The 22,176-nt window shown below is 33.4% G+C and overlaps 1 protein-coding gene and 1 long non-coding RNA gene across 3 annotated transcripts in view; one reads left to right on the top strand and one right to left on the bottom strand.

Moving 5' to 3' along the window:
- Positions 1 to 2,085: 2,085 nt before the first annotated feature.
- On the top strand, positions 2,086 to 5,123 carry LOC111189527 (uncharacterized). Its single transcript, XR_007423872.1, has 2 exons — positions 2,086 to 2,348; positions 4,467 to 5,123. It is a non-coding gene; the product is annotated as an uncharacterized LOC111189527 (long non-coding RNA).
- Positions 5,124 to 14,077: 8,954 nt separating this feature from the next.
- Positions 14,078 to 22,176, bottom strand: part of LOC111190755 (zinc finger CCHC domain-containing protein 3) — an 81,777-nt gene continuing 73,678 nt past the window's right edge. The window contains exons 1-4 of one of the 2 annotated variants that reach the window (XM_049463058.1): positions 21,710 to 21,937; positions 18,825 to 20,610; positions 17,545 to 17,622; positions 14,078 to 16,425 (exon numbers count right to left, since the gene is read on the bottom strand). In XM_049463058.1, coding sequence (XP_049319015.1) covers positions 15,009 to 16,187 — 1,179 coding nt within the window. In that variant the 5' untranslated portion in view covers positions 16,188 to 16,425; positions 17,545 to 17,622; positions 18,825 to 20,610; positions 21,710 to 21,937 and the 3' untranslated portion in view covers positions 14,078 to 15,008. Of the gene's footprint in view, positions 16,426 to 17,544; positions 17,623 to 18,824; positions 20,611 to 21,709; positions 21,938 to 22,176 lie in introns of those variants that run through there. The other variant, XM_049463059.1, reaches the window with a different exon arrangement.

Below are 22,176 nucleotides of genomic sequence, written 5' to 3'. Positions count from 1 at the left end.
TCACTGGGTCTTTCAGCAAGATAATGACCCTAAACATGTGGCCAAATCTACACAGAAATGGTTCACCGCACACAGAATCAAGCTCCTCCCATGGCCATCTCAGTCCCCAGACCTCAACCCCATTGAAAACCTGTGGGGTGAGCTGAAGAGGAGAGTGCAGAGGAGAGGACCCAGGTCGTTGGATGATTTAGAGAGAATGTGCAAAGAGGAATGGTCAAAGATCCCTCTTTCTGTATTCTCCCATCTTGTGAAACATTACAGGAGAAGATTAGGTGCTGTTTTGTTGGCAAAAGGGGGTTGTACAAAGTATTAACATCAGGGGTGCTAATAATTGTGACACACATGATTTGATGTTAAATAATTATTTCTTAATGTGGGATTTTTTTCCTACTGAATAAATTCACTTGAGTTAAAGGTTGTATTTTACTCTTTTTTTCCCATCGTGGTCCTATATTATTTTGAACAAAACTCAATTTATGAGAAGCTAAAGAACACATCTTAACCAGGGGTGCCAATAATTATGGAGGGCACTGTATATCACAACCAAAAGTACGTAATAGCTTAAAGTGTACCATACCGTATTTAATACAACTGACCATACGGTTACACAGAGATTTTAAGTGAAACACTACCCCCTACTGGCCAAAACGTATAATACACAGAATATAACATACCATTGCGAAAGAGAACAATGATTCATGTCAGTGAGAAGGCACAGCGTAGAAACCCCTAAGATAATATACAATATAATACTAATAAAAACATATCTTTCAGTAGCTAGACCATGTAAACAGCACATTAGCTAGCTAGCTGACACTAGCTAATTGACTAGCATCCCCTTACCTCGACATAAATCCCCCTTTACAACTACAGCACAACACCAAAACTAAACTAAAATTAATTCTAACACTACTACATTCAACTTGTACTCGGACAGAATACAATAGGTTTTTCCGAGTTGTATATGTATGCTGCACATTAAACTATTGTGCAGCCCCATTGTCTGCAATAGCTAAGAAAAGAAAACCCTTAGAAAAACGATCGGCTAACGAGTCTGATTTTACTTAGAACTCAGGTAAAGTTCATATTTTCTACAACTAAGGCTGTATCTCTAAAAACATTTGGTCCTTTGAGCTTTAGAGCTGCAAATTTGACTGGAGAAGTTCTCTGCTGCAGTGTTGTTAGCCAATCAGAGGCGACATGTTTGCATATATAAATATGAGCTAGAGCTGAAATCCTGTCCTTCTTCAGAGAGCTCTAAAGCAGGGTTATACAGAAACACCAGAGCACTTTTTTCACTTAACATGGCTCACATAGTGTTTATTCATAGTAGAGACCACAACTAGACATTTTAAAATCAATGAAAAAATGTCAGAATGAGACCTTTAAATCTAGAACTTGTCTCCGTTGTAATAAAATAACCACACACTAGACAGTATTCCTAATAATCAGCCTTCCACAGTGCTGCCGTTATGTTATCAAGGTACATTAATGTTAATCTCATTGATTTATCATAAGTTAAATTTACCTGGTCTTTGCTCCGCCGCTCCATTCCAGGTGTCACCGTCCTTTTTTTCTTGTAAGTTGTCACACTTTTTCCTTGCCGGTTCCATATTCCTGCTCCTCAACTAAAACCTTTGCCTCCTCCGCCTTCTTCCTGTGAGTGGGGGATGTACTAAACGCGTTGTTTCACATTAAAAATAGTCACCGCAAAATACTGGTCTTCGAGTTTTAAAATTAAACAATTCATCAAGGTACAGAATTTTTTTTTTTCTTTTCTTTTTTTTTTTTTAAATATTGAGTAACTCCAAATTACTCGAGAAATCGTTTCACCCTTAGTATTTAGTACAAAATTAATTGAAAAATGTAAGGTGTGAGCACTAATGTCCCTCTCTCTTTAGAGGTAAAATTGAAAGGAACTACTTTTCCCATAGATATTTCATAGTCTGTATGGCCTACAGGTGGTCGGTCGCTGCTGTGCATGAGGTAATATAATAGGAATTAAACAGCCATGGGCTCTCCATTCAGCACAGCAATGATACCTGTATGATAATGTTGATGGTGCTGTTTAAGGCCTCATTGATGGGCATGGGTGGTATTGGTGTTCTGAGGTCAGAAATTGATTCTACATGACTGACAGACTCGCACATCAACAGATGAGCTTCAATATAAAGCTATTTATCAAATGGGTGCAGCCAAAAAAGGCTTTCTGATGAGGTTGATGCAGAATATACTGTATTAAAACAGTTCTGAAACTTTTAAATTTAACATACTTTGACTTGTTTCACATCTGTGATTTATTTATAGACATGCTGGAACCTTACTGGAAGGACAGACACCTCTTAAAGGTTAATTACACTATACAATTACAATTAAATTCACTGTTCAGTTGACTTCACGTTATTGTGTTTACATATGTATCTGGGGATAATGGAAAGTGCTCTGGAAGCCAATGTTAATTAAGTACAAGTGTGCAAAATTCAGAATTTAATTGAAAATGACTCCTAAATATTAAGCTAACAAATGCACCAGCTCAGTTAATTCAGTTCTATATCCCTCTACAATGGAGCTCTCAGGATCTTTCACATTTTATTATTAAAAATGGTCAATTTTCCAGATTAATTTTAGGCCTACTGTAATCAATTTTGATTAGTTTTAGTTGATTTTTGGTTTTATTGTCTGTCTACACTGATGTTTTAAAAATCGTATGGCCATGAAAATTTGCCTTGAAGGCATGGAAAAGTTATGTAAAATCGTGAAAAAAAAAGTGTTTAAATCCTGCAACACAGATAAGTTAGAATTAAGATGCTAGCCCAATATTAACCATATGGTGTTAACCACTTGCTGTCTGCTCGTCCCATTTTACACATGGCTGCTACAGCTCACCGTGCAAAAGCGTGGTTTTGAATAAATCAGCGCCAATACATGGCTAATCATGTCTAGCTCTGTGTGCTAAGTGCAAGAGACCCTCTCTGAGAAAAAGAAGAATCACTGATTGTAAGGTTTGTAAACACAGTGTAATTTGATTCAGGCAATTCTAATGTGGTCATTGAGTCTCTGATACACACTGTGTATAGTAATATCTAATTGGGAAAACGTGATGCATGTTTGCTTATGTAAATGTATAGCTGTATCTAAAGCTAAGAATGGTATTTATGTATGTCTGGTTAATAATGGTAAGGGTTAAGGGTGGTATATAATGTAAAGGAAGTTATATGTTTTTAAGGTATAGTTTATGGTTGTATATACTGGTGTATAATGTACAGCTGGTTAATTTTATTTAATGGTATGTAGGAATGTACAGTGGAGGAAATAAGTATTTGATCCCCTGCTAATTTTGTAAGTTTGCCCACTTACAAAGACATATCATAAATAAAATCCAGAAAATCACATTGTATAAATTGTATAAATTTATTTGCTTTTTGCAGAGGGAAATAAGTATTTGATCCCTCTGGCAAACAAGACCTAATACTTGTTGGCGAGCACAGCAGTTAAGACCTTTTTTGTAGTTGATGATGAGGTTTGTGCACATGTCAGGAGGAATTTGGTCCACTTCTCTTTGCAGATCATCTCTAAATCATTAAGATTTTGAGGCTGTCGCTTAGTTCTGAACTTCAGCTCCCTCATAAGTTTTCTATGGGATTAAGGTCTGGAGACTGGCTAGGCCACTCCATGAACTTAATGTGCTTCTTTTTAAGCCACTCCTTTGTTGCCTTGGCTGTATGTTTTTGGTCATTGTCGTGCTGAATGACCCATTTTTAAAGTCCTGGCATAGGGAAGGAGGTTGTCACTCAGGATTTTACAGTACACGGCTCCATCAATTCTCCCATTGATGCGGTGAAGTAGTCCTGTGCCCTTAGCAGAGAAACACCCCCCAAAACATGTTGTTTCCACCTCCATGCTTGACAGTAGGGATGGTGTTCTAGTCAGCATTTCTCTTCCTCCAAACATGGCAAGTAGAGTTAGTACCAAAGAGTATCAATTTTTGTCTCTTCTGACCACAGCACCTTCTCCCAATCACTCTTGGAATCATCCAGGTGTTCATTGGCATACTTGAGACGGGCCTGCACATGTGCTTTTTGAGCAGAGGGAGCTTGCGATAACTGCAGGATTTTAATCCGTTACGGCATAATGTGACTCTGCAACATGAAATAAAGCTCTTATTTGTCATATTTTGTCACTCAGAGTTCAAGTAGGAGGGTCCCTTATCAAAATCTTGCTTAGATCCCCAGGGAAGTCAGAACCAACACAGGTTGCAGTTCTGGCCACATCCTAACCTGCCAACCAGCACTCGCCTGGAAGCAAGCCATAATCAGTCTAAAACTGTGCATTCGATTTTTTTAAATAATGAATTTATTTTATTTAACATTGATGTTTTGCATGCTAAATTGATTACAAATGTGCAAAGGATGTTAGAATTTCTGTACACATGTTAATTAACATATTTTTTACCCCTATTTTTACAGATGATGCAGTGACCACTGATTTAATGATTGCTAACAAGATCCTTGAGTGGAACTATCATGTCTTCAAAGACTGGATTCTTGGAATTTGTGTCCATCACATGATACCTTTGAAGATGGCTGACATTCATGATGAACTGTATTTAGTAATGGCTATGGTTGAGTGAATTGAGATTTGAAATATGTGCAGTGCATATATGCATTCTACAGATGAATGAGGTAGAAATTGGTCCTGCTTGTCCTGTTCCTGTTATTTTGGATGCACATTTATTATAAAAGTTTACAAATGGGGTGTAGGGGTGTAAATAAATATTGATCTTTAATGTGGTTTGCAATTGTGATTTTACTGTGTCAATTTTGTAAAAAAGTATCATTTAATTTAAAAATTATATTATCTATTTTATCTATATAATATTGCATTGTGATCAGGTTTCTAGATAGCGGTACATTTGTCTTTGGATCCCACTGTTCTGATTTGTTAAAATTTGACCGAATGTTTATACAATGATGGCATTATTATAATTAATTTGGAGTCTATTGTAAAACAACCCCCATATTGTAATCTGTATCATATCACCGCCATAGTAACCCTTTTCTTTTGTCAGTTGTCATGATTTGTTTCAACTGTAAAATATGTGAAAAATAAAGATTGAAAATATACATTGTTGAGCATGTATTTGGTTAATTACTTATGTTATTTTTTTTTAAATGTATTTAACCAGTAGGATACAGTACTGTAACAGTGAAAGCTTGTGGAAAACAGTACATTGTAATAGTAGACATGTCATTTAAAGGTTACCATCTGTAAATGTATAGAATAAAGGCACTTATTGACAAATTTACAAGATTTAAAATACAGTAAAATTATTTTTTTTCCTTTAAAAAGCTGTAATTTGACATTTATCATCTGTAAATGTATAGAATAAAGCCACTTATTGACGGGTTACAAGATTTAAAATACAGTAAAATCATTTTTTTTTTACTTAAAGCTGTAATTTGACGTTTATCATCTGTAAATGTATAGAATAAAGCCACTTATTGACGGGTTACAAGATTTAAAATACAGTAAAATTTATTTCTTTTACTTAAAAAAGCTGTAATTTGACGTTTATCATCTGTAAATGTAAAGAATAAAGCCACCTATTGACAAAGTACAAGATTTAAATGAAAGTAAAAATATTTTTTTTACTTTAAAAACCATGTAATTTGACATTTCTATGCTGTAAATTGCTTGAATAATTCTCTCAAGTAACATAATTATACCATTATTTAATTGATGTCAACCTTCAGATAACAGACTTTTAATGTATTAATGCAGTATTTTATAGGTTATTTTAACATTTTAGGAATGTTTAACAACAGAAAAAAACATGTAATTTACTATTCTTTGACTGTAAAATTACAGAGAACATATACAAGAAAAAGCTGTAATTTTACAAGAAGTCGTTGTTAAATTAGGTACAGTAATTTCCTGTAATTTTATGGTAATTGTTTGGCAACTTTTGCTGTCAGACATTCTACCGTTTTTTTACTTTTTTTTTTTTTACAGTGTTGGTGACGGCCTTGGTTCCCTCGGAGACGGCGTGCTTGGCCAGCTCGCCGGGCAGAAGCAGGCGCACGGCGGTCTGGATCTCCCTGGAGGTGATGGTGGAACGCTTGTTGTAGTGAGCCAGGCGGGAAGACTCACCGGCGATGCGCTCGAAGATGTCGTTCACGAAGGAGTTCATGATACCCATCGCCTTTGAGGAGATTCCGGTGTCGGGGTGGACCTGCTTCAACACCTTGTAGACGTAGATGGCGTAGCTCTCCTTCCTGGACTTTCTGCGCTTCTTGCCTCCCTTCCCGGCGGTCTTGGTAACGGCCTTCTTGGAGCCCTTCTTCGGGGCGGACTTGGGTTTTTAAAGAACTTTATTGAAAAATTATACATATTACAAAGCATCAAATACACAAACATATACATCACAAATTACTTTTCAGAATAAGCATGTAATTACACAGTTCATAATGTTATACTTCGAAAACTACATCTCAATTATCATCAATAAATTTCATAAGCAATTTAAAAAGTCCCATGAAACATTATTTTTCTTTTGTCTATTATATTTTTGTCTCTGTTTTAGTTTAACTATACACTGTTTAATTACTTTATCACTATTTATATAAACATTTTCTGTGGTCATTTTACATCTAGTGATCCATAATTGATTTACGATAGTGCATATACATAACCAATAATCAGTTCTTTTTTTGCATGATTTATCTAGATTAAAAGTCCCATAAATAATGTGTTCTCTAGTTACATCAATGTCCAGTCCATAGTTTTTAAAAGCACTCCATACTTCCTTAGATCTGTCGCAGTCGATCAATAAATGACCGACTGTTTCGTTTACCGTACAGCTGGGTATTGGGCACGCTGTCGTTTTTACATTGCAGCTCCACTTCACAACTCCTCGTACGGGAAGTCTGCCCAGCGCCGCCAACCACATTCTGTCTCTGTGCTTCCCAGGAAGTGTTTTCAGGTTCAGGAGATCTATAAGATTTTCATTTTCATTATCAGAGCAGTTCTTAAACATGATTTTCTCGCCATACTTAAAATCAGCCACTTTTTTATATATTAATTTACTCGATTGGGTTTTCCAGTCTAGATCTAATATTTTATATTTTTCCGTAAAATCAGAGTATATTAATTTATAATAGGCAATTTTGCGTCTTTTTACGCCTTTAATTTTTTCCCAATCCATTTTGTTTCCGATCCATTTTGATCCTTTTTCAATATTTTCATTTACATGTTTACAGTAGCTGATTTTAAGTTTGTCGCCAATCTCAAAAGCACCTAATCCACCATTTTCTCTACTTTTGTACACAAAGATTCTTTTTGTCACTTCTCTGTTGTTTCCCCATAGAGTTTTAATACACAATTTATTTAAAGCTGTAATTGTTTTTTCGGGTGGAGGGAAAACAATAGATAAAAACATTAGTTTAGATAAAATAAACATTTTTATTAATTCTATTTTTTCTATATATGATATATTCCAATTTGAGAATTTGTTTGCTTCCTCTGAAATTTCTGTTAATTTCTTGGACCAATTATTTTCTACACAATTAACATTATTTATGTAAATTCCCAGTATTTTAATCTCTTTTTTTAATTGAATGTTTATATTTTCGTTCTCCCCATCATCACCGATCCACACAGCTTCTGTCTTAGACTGATTTAAACTTGCACCTGATGTTCGTTCATATGTTTTAAAATGTTCAAACACAGTATTAAGTTCATCTTGGTTCTTAATAAAAATTGTTATATCATCTGCAAAAGCAGAAACTACGTATTTATTAAGCTCACTGTTTACATAAACTCCTGTTAGTTTTTCCTCTTTCTTTAATGATGTTAATAACGGGTTAATAGCAAGCACATATAGTGCTGCACTTAGAGGACAGCCTTGTTTTACTCCTCTACAAATGTCTATTTTTTCAGTTAATTTTCCGTTTACTTTTACCTGTACTGTTGATTTTAGATATAAAAGTTTAATCATTTTAATAAAAACATCAGGGAAATTATATCTCTCCAAGACTGCCCACAGGTACTCTCTAGAGATAGAATCGAAAGCTTTTTTTTTATCTAAAGCTAAGATGTAAAAACCTGATTCATTTAGATGTTTATTTGTGATCAACTCTCTGATAATACAGAGGTTATCCCACATGCTTCTACCCTTGATTCCACACGTTTGTTCTTCGTTAATTATTTTATCTAAGATCTTTTCTAGCCTATTCATTAAAACCTTTGCAAAAATTTTATATTCGATATTCATTAATGTAACTTGTCTCCAGTTGTTTAGTTCGTATTCATCTCCTTTTTTATATAATAAATTAATTATCCCTTCATAAAATTCATCATGCATGTTATTTTGTTTAATCCCTTCGTTTAGGACTGCGCACATTAAATCAGAGAGTTCTTTGTTAAAACACATATATAGTTCGGCTGGAAAACCATCCGGCCCCGGTGCTTTCCCTCTATTTAGCTGTGTAATTGCTCTTTCTATTTCACCTTTCTGAATTTCTCCTTTAATAAACTCAAAATCTGCATCATTGCACGGTGTAATATTATCTAAAAAAGTTGTCATCAGAGTATTATCTATATTAATTTCAGTATACATATGTTTAAATTGTTTTACTATTTCATTTTGTTTATCTAATTCATCATATACTACTAAATTATCCTCTGTTCGTATTCCTTTAACTAGTTTTGTTTCCTGTTGTTTTTTATATTTTTTAATTAAATTAGGTACGTTTGTTATACCACCTTTTACATCATCATATCCACAAATAATTTTTAAGCTATTTTGAAATTCATTATTAAATTCTATTAATTTATTCTGCATTTCTTCTAAGATAATTTCTTCTTCTATTGTTCTATTTAGTTTTCTTTTTAAATCTACATATTTTAAAGTTAAATCATTATATATATTATTTTTTCCTGATTAAATTTTTTACTCTGAATAATCATTACTCTTTTAATCCGATTTTTTAATATACCCCATAGTTCCTTATGAGAGGAAACTAAACAATCTAGATTTTTAACTCTCTCAATTTCCTCTTTCACTAATGCAACAAAACTATCATTTTTTAGCCAGGATGTATTAAGTTTCCATGAGTTTCTTTGTGTTTCTTTAGTATTAAAAATTTTGCAACTGACAACTAAATGATCAGAATTTATTATTACATTTGTTTTATATTCTTTGATTTCATTTTGTTTTGATACATAGATACGGTCAATTCTAGTTTTAGTTTTATGATCAAACCTAGTAAAGCCAAAATCATTTGGGTGTAAAATTCTAAAAGCATCCTTAACCCCAAAATCCTCACATACTTCTTTTAATATTTTGCCTTCTTTACTTAATTTAAAAGTTGTAGAGGCTTCTCTGTCTTTTTCATCAGTTACAGTATTAAAATCTCCTGCCATGATTATATTTTGGCCACTACATAAAAGTTCTGGGAGTTTTTTAAATAACTGTATTTTTTTTGATCTATCAGATGAGGTGTACACATTAATTAATCGCATTTTATTTTCTTTTAGCTTACAATCTATAACAAGGAGTCTACCAGGTATAATATCCCTTTTTTTTATAATTTCTACTTCTCTAGTATTAAAAAATACCCCTACTCCATCTGCTGTATCTGTTCCAATAGAGATTACTGCTGTACCCATTTTCCAAAAATCTTGAACTTCTTTAATATGCTCTAAATGATTTAATCTAAGTTCTTGTAAGAACAGAATATCAGCATTTAGGGCTGCTAGTTTATTTAATTTATCTTTTCTATTTTTAATTAGCTGGATACCCCTTACATTAGATGTAACAATTTTAAAAGGGTAACACATTTAAAAATAGATATAAAAGTATATATGTATTTTACCTGTTTTAACATTCCCCATTATTTTCACAATAAGTTCATGCATAATCATTTTACCATAATTTAAATTATTCAATTTTCTGCCTCTCTTATTACAGATAAGCATTTTAAAATAGCTCCTCATGGAGATCAGAGATAAAAGATTTTACTTATCCCTTGTTTTTTTCGTTGTGGTTTCCTGAGGAGATATCGTCCTTTTTTTGGGATTTGAGGATGTCCGTCTTTCAGGGCATGCAGAGTCGGGCAGCTCTGTGTCTCTGGTCAGTGAGGTCTGGGGTTCCACTGCAGGCGCAGTGCAGGTGTCCGAGGCTCTCTGCTCCACATCTAGATCGATGTCTTCACCGCTGCTGCTGCTGCCGCTGCTGCTGCTGCTGCTGCTGCTGCCACTGCCGCTGTGACTGCCGTCATTTTCTTCCTCCTCCATGTCGGATCCCTCTGAAGAGATTTCTTCAATTGTCTCAGTTTCAGGTCTTTTTTGAGTTTGGATTGAAAGTGGTACATGAGACTTTATTGGGGGACGATGTTTGACTTGAAGTGATGCTTGGGTTGGAACCTGAGATTGGGCTGATGTTTGAGGTGGTACCTGGACTTGTGATGGTTTTACAATCTTGACCTCTTTGTTCGCTGACAGTTCTTTCCCAGCATTTGATGTAGGTGCTGTGGTATTAGAGCTAGCTTGCATTGTGGGTGTGTCATAGATCTGGTTGGAGGTTTGTGCTGCTGTTCTTCTGACTTTGACCTGGTTACTGTAGGACTTGGGACACGAGAAAAAGGAGTGACCCTGTTCACCACACAGGCCACACACTTCATCATTTGCACACACTTTTCCTTTATGTCCCAGCTGCCCACATTTCCAGCATTTAACCTGGTCGCAGTCTTTGACTTGATGTTCTGTAGAGCTGCATATATAGCACTTCTGGATCTGTCCAGTGTAGGAGATCTTCCCAGTGTACGGGCCCATAGCGATGGTATTAGGTATTTGAGTGAGCTCACCGTTGGAATTCCGTCTCAGCTTCACTTTATACCTCCGTACACCGTACCACATCCCGAACTGATCCAGCAGCTTTTCAGCAGGTTGAAGTAGCACACAGTAGCGAGATAGGTAATGATCCACATCTTCATCAGCCACTCTCCCCGTCCAGAACTTTACCACAATGTTCACTACATCTTGTGGAACAGAGGACACCACCTCCCAATCCTTCCAAAAGTTGTCTTCAGCCCACACTTGAAAATGTAAAATAAAACTTCGGAGTACTTTTTCTTGGTGGAAAACTATTTCAAACTCCCTTCTGTTCTGAAGTGCTATGAAGGAGTATATGTCTGATGCATGGAACCAACTTCTCTGCATAAGTTGTGCACCAACAGTACTCCTATTTGGTGGTTCCTCTTGGCCAGTATATTTTAAACGAGCCCAAAATCGTCCAAACTGCTGGCCACCCGAAGGGGTCTCCTCGTAGATCAGACCGGAGATACGCTTGACGCCACCACGACGCGCCAGACGGCGGATAGCGGGCTTGGTGATGCCCTGGATGTTATCGCGAAGAACTTTGCGGTGACGCTTGGCGCCTCCTTTCCCGAGCCCCTTGCCTCCTTTGCTTTTTTTTTTTTTTTTTTTTTTTTTTTTTTTTTTTTTGCGAAAAAAACTTTATTGGAAAATTATTCACACAATACAGATCATTAATTCAAAGATACACATAAATATGTCCATTACACTCAAATTACATAATACAATACTATTTAAATTATTAAAGATTATTATTAAAGATTTAATGAGTCCCATAATTTGTGATTTCTAAAAATAATGTCCATAGTCTTAGTTTTCTTTAGGTAAATAATGATATTTTTAAAAACATTCTTACCTGGGACAAAAAGTTGGTCTATAGTCATCCTTGTTCTCGTTTTCCATAATTGATGTTTAACCAAACATACAATGAACCAATAAAATTCATGCAGAAAATCAGGTACAGTATCATCATAAAGTCCATATATAACATTCCTTGGGGTGATATCAATATTTAGTCCAGTGTCTCTCAACAAACCCCATACTTCACATGATCTATAACAGTTGAATAAAAAATGGTCAAGAGTCTCATCTTCATCACATTTTGGCATGGGACATTTAACTGTTTTGACATAGCAGCTCCATTTTACTACTGCTCTAACCGGTAACCTTCTCATTGCTATCAACCATGCATTATCTCTCATTTTTTCAGTTAAATTTTTGTTTAAAAGATTTTTAATAACCATTTTATTTTCATCACTAGAAATAAGTTTGAAATTAATTTCACTTCCATAAACCTTTTCTCCTATAATTTTATAAATTTCTTTATTAGATGTATTTACCCAATCAATATAACAATTTTCATAACGGTTAATAAAATCACTGTATATTAATTTATAATATGGGACCTTGCCTCTGCTTTTACCTTTAAATTTTTGTTTCCAATTCGTTATGTTCCCTATCCAATCCACTTGTCTGTTTATCCCACTTGCTATTATTTTACACGCTGCTATTTTAGTTTTTAGAGAGAAGTCAAAAGCTCCTAACCCACCAAGGTCTCTGCTTTTATACACAAATTCTCTTTTTGTGACTTCTCTTGTTGTGTTCCAAATGAATTTAATACACAGTTTATTAAAATTTTTAATCCATTTATCTGTGGGTGGGAAAATACAGGATAAAAACATTATTTTTGCAAAAATATATGTTTTGATAATATTTATTCTTGCTTTATAGCTTAATTTACTGTAGGTCCACCTTTTTATTTCCTCGGATATAATTTCTTCTTTCATTTTCCAGTTAGTATCAACACAATTTCCATTTTCAAAATAAATACCTAAAATTTTTATTTTTCCTTTATCTGGAATATCAATCTCAAACTTCTTTCTTTCATCCCCAATCCAAACACATTCAGATTTCAATATATTAAGTTTTGCTCCTGATGCTTTTTCATAAGAATTGAAATGTTCCATAACAATTTCTAAGTCTTTTTTTGATTTAATGATGACTGTTATATCATCCGCATAAGCAGTAATTTTAACAGTTTTATCTCCCATTTTAACCCCTGGAATCCTAGTGTCATTTCGTATTTTTTTTATTAGGGGGCTAATCGCTAAGACATATAAGGCAGCACTTAAAGGACATCCTTGTTTTACACCACGAGACATTTTAAAAGCTTCTGTTAGATTTCCATTTATATTAATTTGAATACTAGACTTATTATATAAACACATTATCATATCTATAAATTTCTTAGGAAAGTTATACATATTAAGTAAATGCCAGATATATTCTCTGGAAATAAAATCAAAAGCTTTCTTTTGATCAAGAGCTACTAAATAATAATTTTCTCTACTTTCATAAATAATTTCTCTTAATGAACATAAATTGTCCCAAATCATCCTTCCTTTTACAGCGCAAGTTTGTTCTTTAATTATTATTAGATCTAAAACGTCATTTAATCTATTCATTATAATCTTAGCGAAAATTTTGTAGTCTATGTTCATCATTGTTAAATAACGATAATTGTTGAAATCATTAGTATCTCCTTTTTTATGCAATAATGACATAACTCCATCATAAAAACTGTCATGCATTGAGCCCTTTGATAATCCACTTTTAAATACTTCTAATAAAACATCGCTTAAATCTTCATTATAAAGTTGATAGAATTCTGTTGGAAGACCATCTTTGCCTGGTGATTTATTTTTATTTAATTGTTTAATCGCATTTTCGATTTCAAATTTACTTATGTCATTCCCTAAAAATTCATAATTGTCATTATATTTCTCTTTTAAAAATTCTTGCATGCAATTTTTATCAATATTAATCTCCGCAAACATTTCTTCAGCTAGTGATCTAATAGTTCTTTCTAATTCACTATTTTCATTTATTATAATACCATTTTTATTTTTAATACTTCCTATAAAAGTCTTCCGTTTTTTATAAAACATTTCAATTAAATGAGCTGGATTGATTATTACATCAGTGTCAATTCTTAATTGATTTTGTAAATTAATTAAATTATCATTATGTACCATATCAATTATCTTTTTTGTTTCTTTTAATTCTAAAATTTCTTCTGTTTTTAAATTTGATAGTTGTTTCAAATAAATATACCTATTCATATTAAGCTTGTATTCTTCATTTTTTTTTGTTAATTTCTCTACTCTTACATTTTAAGTAAATTTTGATACGCTTTTTAAAAAGTTCCCAAAAATCATTAATTTGTATGAAATCTTTAATAGTTAAAATTCTTTGAATTTCTGATCTAATTTCATTTTCAGCATCTTCATTTTTTAATATTTGACTATTTAACTTCCAGTAACCTTTATGATTTAAATCTTTAAATTGCAATTTAACAATGACTGTGAGGTGATCAGATTCAACAATTAATTTATTCGTATATGTTTTTATATCAAAAGAATCATTTACATAAATACGATCAATTCTTGATTGGAAAATTTTATCATACCTTGTATAATCATTACCTGATGGATTTAAGTGTCTATATGTGTCAGTCATTTTATGATTAATCATAATGTTTTTCTCTCCCTATATTAAGTTTTTTAATCGGATTTTTGTCTTTAATGTCTGTAACTGCGTTGAAGTCTCCACAAAGAATAATGTGGAATCCTACACATAATAATGGTCTAATTTTATTAAATAGTTTAATTTTCCCTGACATATCTTGAGGAGCATATATATTAATTAATCTAACTTTTTTATTTAATACATAGAAATCTATATACATAATTCGCCCTGGTAAAGGTTCTCTTATTTTAACAATATTTATTTTATTAGAATAGAAAAGGATTCCAACCCCGTCAGCTGTACTTTGACCAATAGATAAAAAAGATTGACCTATTTTCCATAGATCACAAACTCCCTTAATATCATTTGCTGTTTTTAATCTTGTTTCTTGAACACAAATAATATCTAGGTTCTGTTGTAGTAGTATATTAATTTTTTTTAATCTATTTTTATCAGATTGTATTCCTCTTATATTACAAGAAGCTATAGTAATTTGAGATAAAGACATTATGGTTTATATAAATTATTACACATATATCTACAATCATTAAACATTAATAAATAGACCAAGGGAAAAAAAAAAAAAAAAAACAAACAAAGCATCGTCATTTTTTTTTTTTAGTCTTTTGAGTTGGTAAGATTGTTATCATACCTTCTGACTCCGATGAGGTATGAAGTTTCCGTTTTCCTTCTGCGTAGATGTCTGAAGGTGATCCTGTAGCTCCTTTTCTTTCTTTCTGTAAAAGTGTCTTGGTGACTTCCTTGGCCTCCTTGGTCACTGGAGTAAGAGAATCGGAGCTGAACTCTTCATCCGTTGCACTTTCATATGATTCCTCTTCAGGTCCTTCAGTTGCTTGGTCACTGGATGCAGTTTTACTTCCTTGTGACATATCTTCTTCACTTACACTTCCACTATGTTCATCTTCTTGTGCAGATTTATCGTCTTCGTTTTGCTCAGGGGTTTCTGTTACTTGTGGTGGATCATTATTTTCGATGCTTTGTTCAGGTCTTGATTCTTGGTTTTCTATATTGTTTCCATTCTCTTCATGAACTGTTTCTCTGGATCGTTTCATTTTGTTTGCATATGAGTCAGGGCATCTGAAATAGTTGTGATTGTACTTGCCACACAGGCTACATTTCTCAGAGTTAGTGCACTCATTTGGTTTATGGCCTGTAGTGCCACAACGCCAGCATTTTGTGGTTTTACATTCTTTAGCTTGGTGATTAGAGGATTGACATATAAAACAGGTTTGGGTCTGTCCTTGATATGAAATCTTCCCATTATAAGGACCTAGGGAGAATGAACTTGGAATGGTTAGAAGTTGTCCATTTGTATCTCGTTTGATTTTAACTGTGTATTTTCTAACCCCGTACCAAATTCCAAGATTGTCGACTGGCTTTTCTACGGGTTTCAAAATGTCACAGTATCTCTTTAAATAAGTCTCCACATCCTCGTCACAGATTCTTCCTGTCCACAACTTGACGAAAATGTTCTTGACTTCCAGATGGCTGGGAGTAAATATTTCAAAGTCCTTCCATTTGGACAGATTGTGTGTAAAGGAATCCATAAAAACTTTTAATCCACGTTCAGTGTGAAAACAGACTTCAAATTCTTTCCTATTGGTCTGTGCAATGAAAGAAAGCAAATCTTGTGCTGTAATCCATTGAGAATCCAGTATAAGGTGTCCAACTGTAGTTCTGTCGGGCGGTTCTCCAGGTCCGACGTATTTTAATTTGGCCCAAAAACGAGCATATCTGTCTCGCAGGAATGGCTGGGACGCCATAGGAGGCGTGTGTGTCTATAATGGCGGCGCACCAACTAGACAAGGGGAGGACGCTGTTAAAGCGCGTTACAACAGGCTACTAAAAGAGCCCCGTATGGCAGAAAGCCAAAGAATGGACCGCGGCTACCGCAAGGCGCCGCGGTCTAACCTCACTCTCTCTCTCCTCAGTCACTCAGAAGCTCCAGCAGCCAAAAATGCCTCCTTTGCCGCGTCCGGACATCGTAGCTGCTCTTGCTCCCTGTAGACGAGAAGAAAGAATGAAGCTACATCGGACAGCCAGCGCATGATATTCTACTCTACCGGACCTAGTTGAGGACAGATAGGCGGAGCCCAGTACAAAGCAGCTGGGTGGCCCCTCACAGTGTGGCCGTCTGCACCGCCCCCATACACTAGAGCGCTACAGAAATACAGATTATATACAATATCTGCTGAAATGAACCTGCTTGAAATTAGTAACTGCAGATATCTTACACCAATGAATGCTGAATATTACATCTTGCCAGACACACTTTATGATGCACTGAACCATGTGGGACACAGTGTCACAGTCAAGCAAGTGTGTTTTATGCAGCATGTTATGGTTTGGTCTCCTGCACATAAAATGTCTAGTTAACATCTGAATAGATTAGCTGACTGTATATGAAGGTACTATTGTGTGAACCTTAAGCTAATTTACAAACATTAACATGAATTAAACATATTAATATGTATTCAAATAGTATCGTACTCATGCATTTCTATAAAGCCTATATGCCGGGAAGAAAAAATTATATAAAACACCTTAATAAATAGTGCCGTGATATATCACTACATAATCTCTAAATCACAGAGTGTTATCGCTCATGTAGGAGCTCATGTAGTGTGATCGACATGTAGGCGCAGTCCAAAATACTCAATAAAACAAACAAAAAAAGCAAATAAAATAGAATAATAATAATCATCATAATCATAATAATCATAATAATAATAGTAATATGCCTTGAGAAATCCAAAGTGTGGAACACAAAAAGCACGATTACTGTGTATCATGTATGTTTTATCAAATATAAGCGATTTTGGAAAGTGTATTCGTCAAACTAGGTGTATTAATTTTATTTACGAGTTCATTAAACTTCTATGAATGTGTACTTCTAAAGTACTTCCCAACTTGTGCTGGGAGTTTTGTTTATTTTCTATCAATAATTTGGAATATGCCCCAATCCTTTTTTCTCACTCTACACTGGAAATATTTAGATCAGTTAATAAAAACTCTCTTGATCCATGAGAATTACCAGGATTAGACAACCCTCATAATCCAAATTCATGTAAACAAATTAAACATTACAAAACAGGTAAAAAGATTTGTACGCTCACTCACTCATTCATTAATCACTGCAGTGTCTGCGTTAGACCAGGAGATGGCCTCCAAGCTCCACCAAAAACATCTCCCCTAGAACTGTCTCACAAACCACACATAAATAACCAAACAATAAGTTTCAACAGCAGTACATTAAATCTATTTACATGTTACATGGAGATAGCATTAAATAAAAATAAATAAATAAATGTATTATGTTGGAATATATACATGAACATATATATGATTACACACACACACACACATATATATATATATATATATATATATATATATATATATATATATATATATATATATATATATATATATATATATATATGTAGCAGTTGTTTCTTTTTTCTATGTCTTGTTTGAATTAATTTTATTATTTTATGTATATATAATTTATTAAATTTATTTCTGTTAGGTTTTTTTTTTTTTTCCTGTTTCATGTTGTCCCTTCAAATTTACAATAAAATAAAATAAAATCCTTCATTACCGTATTTACTGCTTAGTGGATCATCAGTGGCCAATTTGCAAATGGAAGGGGGAAACAAACATCTGGCACTATATGGCACTTTTGGGGCCATGTATGTGGATCGTGTTAACCAACTGAATAAAGATATCTCATTCTATTATCTTTATATGATAATATTTAAAAGATAAATGTCCTAATCAAATTGCGATGAAAAGTACACATTTGTACGCCATGTCTTGAAATAAGCTATGGGTCAGAAACCTCTCACTTCAACAACCACAAATATAGTAATGAGAATAAGAATAAGAATAAGAATATTTATTATTATTTTTATTAGTAGTAGTAGTGAGTAAGTATGTTTCTCAGAGACAGCCTGTCTTCTCGTGGATAATAATCAGCCTTGTGAAATCGAAAATGTGGAACGTCGAAGTCGAAGCACGATTACTGTGTATCATGTATGTTTTAGCAAATATAAGCGATTTTTTAAAACGTATTCGTCAAACTAAGTGTACTCAATTACGGTGTTCATTAAACTTCTACTAATGTGTACCTCTAAAGTATTTCAAAAAAAGTGTGCTGGGAATTGTAAATTATTTACTAATCCAATAAAATATTTGTTTATATTTTAATGTCTACCAATAAATCGCTCTATTCCCCGATCCTTTTCACTCACTCTACACATAAAATATTGCAGTTAAAAACTCTCTTGATCCATGTGAACTAACACAATTAGACAACCATCTGTGGCCCTCATAATCCTAAATCATGTAAACAAATAAAACATTACAAAACAGGTAAAAAGATTTGTATTCTCACTCACTCGTTCATAAATGCCTGCAGTGTCTGCGTTCGACCAGCAGATGGCGACCAAGATCCACCAAAAAACACAAAAGAACTGTCTCACAAACAACACAAAAATAACCAAACAACAAGTTACAACATCAGTACATTTAATATATTTACATGTTACATGGAGATAGCATAAAAAAAAAATACATAAACGTATTATGTTTTGTCAATCAAAAAGACTACGGCTGAACGATTAATGTTTTGGTTGCTGTTTTTTCTATTTTCCAATAGCCTTCCGAAACGTCACGACGATGCGCCACGCGTACCGTGACGTCACCGCGTTTGTACTCTGTATAGTGCTGGGGATTGTAGTCCCTGGCCTCAAAAACACAACCATGCTCTACGGAACCACGTGATTGAGTTTCAAAATGTCTTAATATTATTATCTTTTCATGCTGTTCTCTCCAATACAAAATAAATGCTGTGACAAGCTGAAGAAAGTGGTTTGAAAAGAGAAATAACCTAAAGAATAAATATTGCATATTATGGTTATACACGACCTCACTCTCTCTCTCACACACACACACACACACACACATAATAATAAATACATGAACATACATATAATTTCATAAATATTTTTGGGTTTCTTTTTCTATTTCTTTTTTGGTTTATATATTATTTTAGGTATATATATTTTTAGATGTTTTTTTGGAAGTTTCGTTTATTTCCTGTTTTATGGTGTCCCTTCAAATGTCCCAAAAAAACAAAAACAAAAACTAATTTTAACAATAAAATGCATTAACATATTTACTGCTTAGTGGATCACCAGTGGGCAACATTAGCAAATGGAAGGGAGGCAAAAACATCTAGCAAGATCCTCTGCTCTTTAGTATAAAGTACTATATGACAATTTTGTGACCATATATGTGTATTGTGATAACCAACTGAATAAAGAAATCTCATTTGTTTAGCTTCATATGATAATATGTAAAAGATAAACGTCCTAATCTAATTGCGGTGAAACGTACACATTTGTACGCAACCTCTTGAAATAAGCTATGGGTCAGAAACCTCTCACTTCTTACATGAGTGTCGTAATATAACACAATAAGCTCTAAATAACAGAGTGTTATCGTTTAAGAGAGGTGTAGGAACAGGCAAATAAATAAATAACTAATCAAATAAACAACTAAAAACTTAATAATAAGATCTTTAATAATCATTATTAGTATTATAACTATAATTATAATAATAATACTTATTAGTAGTAGTAGTAGTAGTAGTAGTAGTAGCAGTAGGAGTATTCTGAGTAACTATGTTTCTCAGACACAGCCATTGTTCTCATGGAAAATATCAGCCGTGTGAAATCCAAATGGTGGAACACACCAAGCACGATTACTGTGTATCATGTATGTTTTATCCAATATAAGCGAGTTCATTAAACTTCTATTAATGTGTAACTCTAAAGTACATCAAAAACTGGGCTGGGAGTTGTAAATAATTTACAACTCAAATAAAATATTTGTTAAGATCCGAATGTCTAGCAATAATTCGCACTGTGCCCCAATCATTTTCGCTGACTCTAAACATAAAATATTAAAATCTGTTAAAAACTCTCTTGATCCATGAGAATTACACAATTAGACAACCATATGTGGCCCTCATAATCCTAAGTCATGTAAAAAAATAAAACATTACAAAACAGGTAAAAATATTTGTATGCTCTCTCACTCATTCATAAATCCCTGCAGTGTCTGCGTTCCACCAGAAGATGGCCTCCAAGCTCCACCAAAAAACATCTCCCCTAGAACTGTCTGTCAAAACACACAAAAACAGACAACGAATATCTAGCTATCTTTATATGGTAATATTTAAAAGATAAAAACGTCCTTATCAAGTTGTGATGAAAAGTACACATTTGTACGCAACCTCTTGAAATAAGCTATGGGTCAGAAACCTCTCACTTCTTACATGAGGGTCGTAATATAACGCAATAAGCTCTAAATCACAGATTGTTCTCGCTCAAGAGAGGTGTAGGAACAGTCAAATAAATAAACAAATAAACAACAACAACCATAATAATACTACAAATAATAACAATAACACAAACAACAATAATAATAATAATAATAATAATAATAATAATAATAATAATAATAATAATAATAATATTCATAATATTAACAATATTTATTATTATTATTATTATTATTAGTAGTAGTAGTAGTAGTAGTAGTAGGAGGAGTCTTCTGACTAAGTATGTTTCTCAGAGACTCTAAGAAGCTCTAAATCACAGAGTGTTGGAACACTCGAATAAATAAATACATAAATAAATAAATAAATAAATAAATAAAAAACAACAACAACCATACTAATAATAATAATAATAATAATAATAATAATTATTATTATTATTATTATTATTATTAGTAGTAGTAGTAGTAGTAGTAGTAGTAGTAGTAGTGAGTAAGTATGTTTCTCAGAGACAGCCTGTGTTCTCATGGATAATAATCAGCTTTTGGAAATCCAAAATGTGGAACACACGAAGCATGAATACTGTGTATCATGTATATTTTATCAAATAGAAACGATTTTTATAGTGTATTCGTCAAACTAAGTGGACTCAATTACAGAGGTTATTAAACTTCTACTAATGTGTACCTCTAAAGTACTTCAAAAATTGAGCTGGGAGTTGAAAATAATTTACAACAAATCAAATATTTGTTATTATTCGATGGTTTGCCCCAAACCTTTTCGCTCACTCTACACATAAAATATTTGGTTCTGTTAAAAACCCTCCTGATCCATGTGAACTAACACAATTACACCACCATATGTGGCCCTCATATTCCAAATTCACGTAAACAAATAAAACATTACAAAACAGGTAAAAAGATTTGTATTCTCACTCACTCATTCATAAATCTCTGCAGTGTATGCGTTCGACCAGCAGACGGGCTCCAAGCTCCAACCAAAAAACATATCCCCTCTAACTGTCTCACAAACCACACAAAAAAAGACAAAACAACAAGTAACAAGATCAGTACATTAAACCTATTTCAATGTTATATAGAGATAGCATTAAATAAATAAACAACTCACACACACATATATACACACACACACACAACACATTTAACATTATCCATGTTAGAATTATTATTACACATATTAACACATTAAAATACACCGTCAAAATTGGACAGGACGCTAATGACATAATTAGTAAAGAAAAAAAAATATTTCTTAAAATACTTGTTTCACTTGTCAGAGAGTAGCGGTTTAAATCTTGCCTTTAACCTTAGCTCCAAAAATTATGTCATTTTTCTATCCAAAATCATTAGACATTAAAAGGGTTAGTGCCTCCTGACTTAGTGTAA

Source organism: Astyanax mexicanus, chromosome 13, assembly GCF_023375975.1.
Source record: "Astyanax mexicanus isolate ESR-SI-001 chromosome 13, AstMex3_surface, whole genome shotgun sequence".
NCBI classification, from domain to species: Eukaryota; Metazoa; Chordata; class Actinopteri; order Characiformes; family Acestrorhamphidae; genus Astyanax; species Astyanax mexicanus.
This window is presented reverse-complemented; position numbering and strand designations above follow the sequence as displayed.